This window comes from Mirounga leonina, unplaced genomic scaffold, assembly GCF_011800145.1.
Source record: "Mirounga leonina isolate KUSES-001 unplaced genomic scaffold, KU_Mleo_1.0 Mir_129, whole genome shotgun sequence".
NCBI classification, from domain to species: domain Eukaryota; kingdom Metazoa; phylum Chordata; class Mammalia; order Carnivora; family Phocidae; genus Mirounga; species Mirounga leonina.
In genome coordinates this window covers 36,744,960-36,755,014 of record NW_023270323.1, presented here as the reverse complement: position 1 = coordinate 36,755,014, position 10,055 = coordinate 36,744,960, and the positions used below count along the sequence as shown (strand labels likewise).

Below are 10,055 nucleotides of genomic sequence, written 5' to 3'. Positions count from 1 at the left end.
GATTTAGTTTATCTTAGTTAGTTATAATGAGTGCCTCTGTGGATCATAAAATTCTTTTAATTCTGATAATACATGTTTTAGCCAAACTAAGAATCCTCAGCCTACAATGATTTTCTGAAATTGGAATCTCCTAGTTGATAACCATACTGGTTTCTTTCTTATAACAGTAGAAGTCTGGACAGGGTACCCAGTAAGATTCACCTCTAAAGGAGCAGTTGTTACTGAGAGGTGTTATAGTTCATCATCAATCTATAAACCATGTTTGGAAATCACTGTTAAATTACGCAGACCTGAGGACTTTTTTATAGATCACTAAACTTTAATCTGAATGTCTATGAACCCCTTAAACTTCCATGTAGAATTTTATGTATGTGTTCACTTTTATGGAAAGGGGGCAATCATCGTTTTTATCCAAAGGATTAAAATGTTAAGAGTCTCTGCTACAGGGATGTCTGGGTGGCTCAGTCGGTTAAGTGTCTGCCTTCGGCTCAGGTCATGATCCCAGGGTCCTGGGATCGAGTCCTGCATCAGACTCCTCACTTAGCGGGGAGCCTGCTTCTCTCCTTCTGCCTGCTGTTCCCCCTGCTTGTGCTCTCTCTCTCTCTCTCTCTGACAAATAAATAAAATCTTAAAAAAACAAAACCCACACTGTGTGAGGAAAAAAAATCTCTGCTACAGATGAAATCTTGGTAAGATCTTTGCCACTGGCTTACACTGTCTATACCTTTTCACCTCCCTCTGAACTGTTAACAAGCTAGCATCTCTTATCACTTCTTTTACCTCATCTCATGGGGCAGGGTATGATTGTCCTCACCATTCCTTTCTTTGACTAGACACTAAGATACTCCAACCTCAATCCTGATGTTTTTCTTATATTCTTCTTTCCCTTTAAGTATTGATGTTTATTCTATTGAGTCTCTCCATTACTTACAAGTAATCATTGGAGTAACTCCTTCAGCTAAAACTAGCATTACTGACTCTTAGCTCTGTGTTTGTAGACTTGTAGTTTGAACTGTATATTCCTGTCTGTCTGAATGCTCCAAACTTATTTCATCTGCCATCCAGCCTGTTAACTGGCTGTACTCTGTGTCCCAAATCAGAAGTGTTAGTTCATCCTTAATATTTCTCTCTTACATTTTCACATCTCATTTATTACAGAGTTCTGAATTTACCCGGTTTACCCATTCTCTGTTCAAAAGCCTCAAGTGGGGGTCAAATTCTACATTATTGGACTGATCTAGAAGGTCTTCATTCTCAACATTTTGAAGTTGTCCAAGGACTGACAACATAAACTGTTAACATCTCTTTTGCAACATAGACCCCTTGAAAATATGAATGCCCTTGACTCTCTCCCTAGAGAATTGCACACAAAATTTACCAACAGATTCCATTGGTTTTTGCATTCTCTTGAAGCCTGTCATGGTTTGTAGCTTAAGAATCATTGATGCAACCCATCAAGGGAACTTGCTTTCCTCATAATTTTTGACTTTCACTTATCTGTACTTTATTTTTTCTTTTTCCTTTTTTAAGTTTTTTAGTTTTAATTTAAATTCTAGTTAGTTCACATACAATGCAATATTGGTTTCAGGAGTAGAATTCAGTGATTCATTACTTAAATACAACACCCAGTGCACATCATAACAAGTGCCCTCCTTAATACCCATCACCCATCTAGCCCATCCCCCACCCACATCCCTCCATCAATCCTGTTTTTTTCTCTATCATTTAAGAGTCTTATGGTTTGTTTCCCTTTTCCCACCCCTCCATATGTTCATCTGTTTTGTTTCTTAAATTCCGCATGAGTGAAATCATATGGTATTTGTCTTTCTCTGACTGATTTTGCTTAGCATAATACACTCTAGCTCCATGTTGTTACAAATGGCAAGAATTCATTCTTTTGATGGCTGAGTAATATTCCATTGTATATACATACCACATCTTTATCCATTCAATGTACTTTTAGTTCTTAGAATGAATTATTAAAATCTATTGTCATTAAAATCTGTTACTAGAGCTTCATCTTCATTCTCTCCATGAAACCTTCCCAAATCCCTTTTTCTTTGTTGGATTGGAAGCTGCAGTAGAGGAGAAAATATAATCTTACACTTTATTTCTTCACGTTGCCTTTTGCTTTGATGTGCCATGCCTAGCGGTCTGCTAGAGATGGGAGAATTGTAAAAATTATGTACTGCTTCATTCTCTTATGTTAGTCCACAAGAACAATTAAAAAGATATGATTTTAACATCTTTAAACTTTGGTTTTGTGGCCTCTGAATAGTCATTGGCTGCAATTTCAGCTTTTCTATCTCAACCTGCAAAAATTCCACCTGCTTTGGTGCAGTACATGAGAAATTTCAAACACTGATTTAGACTAGTAGATAGGACTGACCATTTCAGTGGTCATTATCATTTCCACTGTTAGTTTTCACTATTAGTTTTTTGAGTATGTATATCCTCAGAAGGGTCGTTTCATTAATACTAGAGAAAATACTTGTTTGAAAGTATTTTAACTGTTACATTACCTTATACAAACCTACCTAGTTTGCCATCTTTGGGTGATTATACTTTCTTTGGGCTTGTAGGTGAACATAAAAAGAGGAAGAAAAATGTGTCCAAGTAATACAGTACTTAACTTTGTATCATAAAGGCATGCTTACAATCGCTGTTGCTTTAAAGCCTTCATTGAAATGTAAACACTGTAGTCAAATAAAAAACAAAGATAAGTTGTGTGAAGCTTTATTCATCCATCTACTCATGAAGTAACATGCTTTGCCTGGTTTTATTCTAGGCCCTAGGAAAGCAGCACTAAACAGAAACAAGGCTCCCACTGTCACAAAAATCTTATTGGGGATAACAAACCATAAAAGATGTCTTAGGTAGAGTTAGGGAAGTATAAGTGCATATGAAGAATAACCAAGGTGGTAGGACAGTGCTGGGGATAAGAGGAAGGTTTTTGCAAAGAGCAGAGCAATGATGTAAAAGAGCAAGCCATACAAAAATGTGGGGAAGTACCCAGACTAGGGGCAGGAAGTAAAACAGCTCTGCCTTTTTGAGGACCTGCAAACATGCCACTATTGCTGGATCTCTGGTGAGCAAAGGTAAGAATGGAAGATGATGTAAGCAAAGACTAGATCACTTAGGACCTACAGGCCACGCTAAAGTACAAAAGGAAAACCACTGGAAAGTTTGAGCAGGGTCATGACATGACATATTTAACATGTTTTTAAAGTTCTCTGGCTATTGTGTGGACAAGCAAGGAGATTGGTTAAGGAGCTATATTATAGTCCAGGTGAAGGATGATGTGACCTTTGGTAAATTACTCTTCTTTATGCCTCTCCTTCAAGTGTAAAATGAGACTAATAATACTCCCTCCCTCATCCTGTTAGAATTAAATGAGTCAACATACGTGAAGTATATTCTGACACATGAATACATTATATAACATCCCCTTTGGCAGACTGTAGAAGATGGTATGAGTGGAACTGATTCACCATGAAAATCACCTTGAATTTAATATTCCTTCAGCTGATTTCATTTCTAAACAGGGAAAAAGGGGGCACCTAGGTGGCTCAGTTGTTAAGCGTCTGCCTTCAGCTCAGGTCATGATCCCAGGGTTCTGGGATCAAGCCCCGCATCGGGCTCTCTGCTCAAGCGGGAAGCCTGCTTCTCCCTCTCCCACTCCCCCTGCTTGTGTTCCCTCTCTCGCTGTCTCTCTCTCAAATAAATGAAATCTTTAAATAAAAAACAGGGAAAAGGGGCAGAGAATCAGCATAATGTGGCTTATCCACAGTTCATCTTCAGCCCAGCAGTTCTTGGGAAGCTGGAGTGAAAATGTTTTAATGTTGCTTTTTGCATTTAACTCCCATGACCTCGAATTACTTGGCATGGAGTTGTTCATCTAACATTGTGGTACAGTGAAAATAGCAGTAGAAGGGAAATGAAAAGATTTCCTTAGGCACATTACTGTGAGCTTCAGTTCTCATTTGTAAGGTACAACTAAATATTTCTTCTGCCTGCTTCACAGAGTGGATAAAATGACAAGATAACTATACATGGAAGCTTCTCAGAAATCACAAATGGCTAAATCCACAAATGGTGCAAAAAAATAAGATTTTGAGTACCGGTGATGTGTAAGAAGATCCTGGGGATGCAGCAATGAACAAGATCCAATTTCTGCCCTCAATGAATCTTGCAGTATTGGAGGCAGACAATTTCAAAACACTACATTGTCTTAATACGGAGTAAATGATCAGGGATTCTGAGTACACAAAGAAGGGAGGAATTGAAAGAACAAGTATACATTGTGAATGAACATACTCTTTGCACTCTATTCTCAATCCCTCTTACCTTAATTTTCATTGAATTTATTACCACTGAACATAGTATATATTTGTTTATTGCCTATCTCTCCCAACTAGAAAATACATTCCATGAGTATACTGGGTTGTCTTATTTTTTTTGTTAATTGTATCCCTAGCAACCAGTATAATGCCAGACACCAAGACATACGAAACATTTAGTAAGTATTTGTTGAATGAATAAATGCAAATTCCCATAGGTACAGCAACATGGAACCACATATAACTGTTAGAGGAGTATAACATGCAAGGGGACTAGGGAGTGAGTAACAAAAGACCTATGTGGGTTGGGGAGATAGAAAGCAGAGGCCAAACTATAAAGGACGTTACATGATAGGCTTTTGGAATTCATCTTGAGGGTAGAAGAGCAGCATCAGATAAATGCTTTAAAAGACCACTCTGGAAGACTTGTCTCAAAAATGGCAGATTAAAAAAAAGGGCAGATAAAATTCATATATCCTGTTTGCAAGAAAACCTGATGAAAATGACATAAGAAATAGAACTATAGGAATCCATACCAGAATTCTGAGGAATTTTTGGAAGCTACACAGTATATGGGATCAAGACTGATGCAGAAACTAAAACTGAATCCTTTTATAAAGTCAGTCTTATGAGAAGTTAACAGAATCACCACTAAGGTTGCGGTTCTTAACCTTGGGTGGGGTGGGGCTGTTGCATAAAAACACCTTTGGAGAATCCGATGAAAGCTACAAAAACTTTCTCAGAAAAATTCACACAAAATTTTGGGTATATCAGATGTCATCTGGAACTCCCTTGCCCTGCTGAAATCTAGGCATAATTAGCTTAAAATCTGTGACAGTTCCACAGTCAATGAAAGTCCACAACTCTTTCCATGATTTTTACTAATTCACAGAGATTGTATTGAGATAGAGTTCACTAGACCAGTAGTGCTGTTTTTACATTATACTATATTGACCAGACATGAAATGTACCAGGCACCACTGGACACAACTATGAGTTGGACATACCTTCTACCCTGAAGGAACTCAGATTAGGGGAGAAATAAGCAAAAATCCATGTTAAAAAGTTGAGTACCAACTATGTGCCAGGCAGTGTGCTAGATCCTAGGGATACTGCGGTGAGTAAGGGTAAATATGGTCCCTGACCTCATGGAAATGATAGTCCATATAAAGAGATAGGCTTCAAACGATGAGTGCTCAGAAGTACAGAGCTGTATTAGAGAGTAATGGGGAATGTTGTCTAGTCTGCAAGGTCAAAGAAGTAATTTTTAAAATCTGGAACCAGGTACAGAAATATTGAGGGATAAAAAGAACAGAATGCTGGGAGAGAGGAAATGGCAGGAGTTAGTAGGATTTTGACAATATTTGGGTCTGCAGAGGCGTTCAATAAAATGTCCTGTCTTTTTTAAGAGCACTCAACAGGTACTCAGTTCTGACCTTCAAACATATCTTGATATTTAAGCTCTTACAAAAACCCTAAACCTCCTATGTCTTTGTATTGAGTGCCAGTAAATGACAGGATGCATGAAGTCTATGTTATCCCCAGAACAATAATAATATTTTCCCTATTTTACAGTCGGGAAAACTGGGACTCTGATAAATAACTTGCTCACAGTCAGACATCTAGGGTCGCAGAGCCAGGAACTGAGCCTGGACATTCTCACCGCTTACACGTCCTTTGGCCTTATTGCTGATTGTTCCTGAACTGGAGCTCACAGTGCAGCCAAGAGGGTTTCATCAAACGTGCTTTGCACTTGTTGGTTCTTTTTTCTTCTGTGCCTTTCCTCATATTCGCTTCTCTGCTAGAATTTTACTCAGACCCAACCCCAGGTTTTCCTAAATCATCTTTCAAGATCCTTTTCAAATACAATTCCTCTATGAAGTACTCTCCAGCGGCAAAGAGAAGCCGTCTCTCTCCCACTCTCCTTCAAAGGACTTCCTAAGGCTTCTAGTTGGTACTTTACCACCCTATAGACCTCTTACTCTCTTCCACAGATCGTCACTCAGCTCCGCCTCGTAGGAAGAAGGTGCTGCTTCGCCAGCAGCGGTAGCCCCAGAAAAGCAGGCTGCTTTGAGCCGGAACTATCTGGTGAACCCCTTCTCAACCCCCTCCCAGGGTCCGACACTTCGTTCCTTCAGACAAGTTTCAGGTAAGGTGTATCGATTCTATCTATCCACGCAAATTTCTAGCGAACACCGCTAAGATTACGATCTCCGACACAGACTCAGGGAGAAGGGCGTTTCCGACTCCAAACCGCTTAGCAACCACCGGCTTCCTCCTCCGCTTGGCCACCTCCGAAATCCTCTTCCGGGGCAGAGGTCGTCCCGCCCCTCCCCGCGTCTTCTCCAAGATGGCGAGCGGCGGCGGCGGGGGGGTTTCGGTGCCTGCGCTCTGGAGTGAAGTGAACCGTTATGGCCAGAACGGTGACTTCACGCGCGCTCTTAAGACCGTCAACAAGAGTAAGTGTCGGGGCGGGCCCAGGCCGCAGAGAGGACGCGGCCTCCTTCCGGCGCGCGCGACCACCTCCGAGTAGACGCGGGGATCGGAGATCGCCGCCCGCGGCTCGGGGGCCCGAACGCCCGATGGGCGTGGGTTGCAGCCCCTCTGCTCCACCAGATCAACCCAAGGTCCTGGGTAGCTTAGAGCCACGTGTACTTCCCTCTTTATCCACCGCTGGGTAGTGAGCGTGGAATTTAAAGAGACCGCAACTCCATGCGTCTCTTTCAAACTGTTTTCTTATCCGGCTCCTCCGTTTTTGCTCCTTAATTCGGAACTATCTCACATCACCACCTTTTCTCCTTCCCTTTAGAGGAATGATCAAGACAGTATTGCTGAGGGAGCTTTTTCTGCCGCATCGGAGGGAGGAATCTGCTAGGGACACGTAGTTTAGAAGCTGGTGCTGACGAGGTGGAAGCTGTACAGAGTCCGGAGAGGGAAAAGGGCTGGATATGGATGTTAGGCCTGTCAGTCTCATAGATAAAATCTCTCTCCAGTGTCATTAGATCAGAAAATGTGTGTGTGAAAGCACATTTGAAATAACATTTGAAATTACGTCGGAAGAAGAGTTTGGCCTGGTTTTTTTTTGTTTGTCTTTCGGTTTTGGGGGGCTTTTTGCCCCGTAACTGGTAAATCTTGAGTCAACTGCCTTTGGTTTGAGGTTTACTCATTATATTCATTTATCCTTTACTATGTAATTGTAATAGGGCCATGCTTTTGTTTTGTTTTGTTTTGTTTTGTTTGTTTTTTAATGCTGTCATGGTAAAATCTTTACTGAAGATGCAGCCTGTACTTGGTAGATTTGAAAAGTGATTACCAAGACAGGGTTTGGCTGTTTAAAGCAGTAACATACAAAGTATGTCAGTAGCATACAGGATTATGCAATTTTCAATATCCTATTGTTAATGTAAAAAGAAGTGATTATGCCACAGTGCACTTTTGGTAATTTCAGACATTAAGGAAAATAGCTACTGATTAGAGTTAATTTTATTCTTAAACTTGTTTTGAATTAACTTTAGCTTTTGGCTAAACCTGCAACCAGTACTATTCAGTAGCAGTGTAATAAGTATTTGCAGGAATTATTTAATCACGGGTTTTTTTTTCAGTTTGTTGATCAATACATATTTTCTTAATTGGTAAAAATTTATATGATTCTTACACAGAATTGGGTTCCTAATGTTACCCAGGGGCAAGGGGAGTGATTGTGGTCATTTTTACACTGAACAGCTGTTTAGCTTTCAAACTTTGCCACCTGAGTCTTTCCTTGTCCTCTTTTGCTCGGTCGTCTTAGGTGAAAAGGGAAATATTGAATGGTTTTTGGAAATAGTGCCAGCAAAATAAGTTGCATTTGTATACTTTACAGCTTATAGACTTTTCTAAAGTATTCTCATTTAATCTTCTTTATAACTTTCATACTAGTTTTGCAGATCAGAAAACTGACATTTTGCTGTGAAATGATTTGCCCATGACCTGAAGACACTAATGACAAGCTTGTACTCAAACCTAAGTCATTTGCTTCCAAATTCTACATGAACTTTTTTCTTTCTTGGTGAACTAATGAAATATGTAGGATGTAGCATGTGTCCTAAGGTGAAAAAGCTGGAGGAGATAGCTCCTTTCTCCTTTATTTCATTATTTAAATATTTATTTTTGCTACAAGCATCTTGGAAATCTATCTCATTGGAAATCTTACTAAATTATAACTGTCCTTTTGCCACTTCTTAAGTTAAAAATGAAGATCGGTCATTTTTTTTTTTAAATGTTTCAACTGATTGTTGCTGCAATAAAATTGGAAATGTAGCTTCTTGAAGCAGGGGGTGGGAAAATTTAGTAAAAATGTGAGAAGGGAATGGATTTTAAAATTTTTTCCTAAAATTGTTCTCTAGTACTGCAGATCAACAAGGATGACGTAACTGCCCTACACTGTAAAGTGGTATGCCTTATCCAAAATGGAAGTTTCAAGGAAGCCTTGAATGTCATCAATACTCACACTAAAGTGTTAGCCAAGTAAGTGATTCAGTTAGTTGTTTGTGCCATTATTAGAAATAATGGTTACCATAGCTATAAACATTTCCATGGGTTTTTTTCCCTCACTATTCAGTGATTTTTTTTTACCTTTTTTGCTTAGCAATAGTATTTCTGAAACTGGAAGGAGCAATAGTACCTTTTTTTTTTTTAAGATTTTATTTATTTACTTGACAGAAAGAGCACAAGCTGGGGGAGCAGCAGGGCAGAGGGAGAAGCAGGCTGCCCGCTGAGCAAGGAGCCTGATGCGGGGCTCGATCCCAGGACCCTGAGATCATGACCTGAGCTGAAGGCAGACACTTAACCGACTGAGCCACCCAGGCACCCAGGAGCAATAGTATCTTTGTTTTTTTTCTGCCTTAGGGAGCATTTTTCTTTACCTCTGTCTTCCCTTTGAACCACTAAGAAGCAGGTAAACTGCTGAAGGATATGGGTCATAAATGTAATGAATTCTTGGAGGACATAAGGAGAACAACTCAGAAGTTTAATTAAAGAAAAAAAAGGCAGAGAGGGAGAAACATGTAGGGTAGGGATGTATAAGTAGAGGCCTTTAGGATGGTATGGCAATCTTCACCTGACTTCCATGCCTATCTCCTTTGAGAAGTGTTGAGATGAGTATGATTTTAGGTCAAGATCATTCGGTGTCAGAGTTCTTTAGCAGTCTTTAGAATATCTAGCATTTGTTGTTGTTGTTAATCTTTTTCATTTATTTCATCATTTCACGAAATGTGAATTTATATTCTAAATTTTTACTGTAATATGATTTTTCTTTACAGTTATGCCTAAGCCGCAAAAGAAATGTGTATTGAAATAAAGTTTTTTGCAGCATATTTACTCTTTAATGAAATACTGGCTTATAAAGTTAAAAACAGTGTACAGTTGACCCTTCAATATCTCAGGGGTTAGGGGCACCAACCCTCCGCGTAGTCGAAAATCTGTGTATAACTTTAGACTCCTCAAAAACTGTACTCATAGCCTACTATTGACTGGAGGCCTAACAGATGACATAAACAGTTGATTAACATGTATTTTTATGTTATATGTATTATATACTATATTTTTAGAATGAAGTAGGCTATAGGAAAGAAAATGGTATTAAAATCATAAGAGAAAATACATCTAAGATGCTATACTGTATTTATTGAAAAAAATCCACATATAAGTGGGCTCATGCAGTTCAAACCCATGTTCAAA

General features: G+C 39.3%; 1 protein-coding gene across 1 annotated transcript in view; it reads left to right on the top strand.

Annotated features, from left to right (window-relative positions):
* The first annotated feature begins 6,654 nt into the window (after positions 1-6,654).
* The window catches only part of SRP72 (signal recognition particle 72), a 32,464-nt gene continuing 29,063 nt past the window's right edge, over positions 6,655-10,055 (top strand). Inside the window, exons 1-2 of the mRNA XM_035004920.1 lie at positions 6,655-6,799; positions 8,723-8,843. Coding sequence (XP_034860811.1) covers positions 6,691-6,799; positions 8,723-8,843 — 230 coding nt within the window. The 5' untranslated portion in view covers positions 6,655-6,690. The remainder of the gene's footprint in view (positions 6,800-8,722; positions 8,844-10,055) is intronic.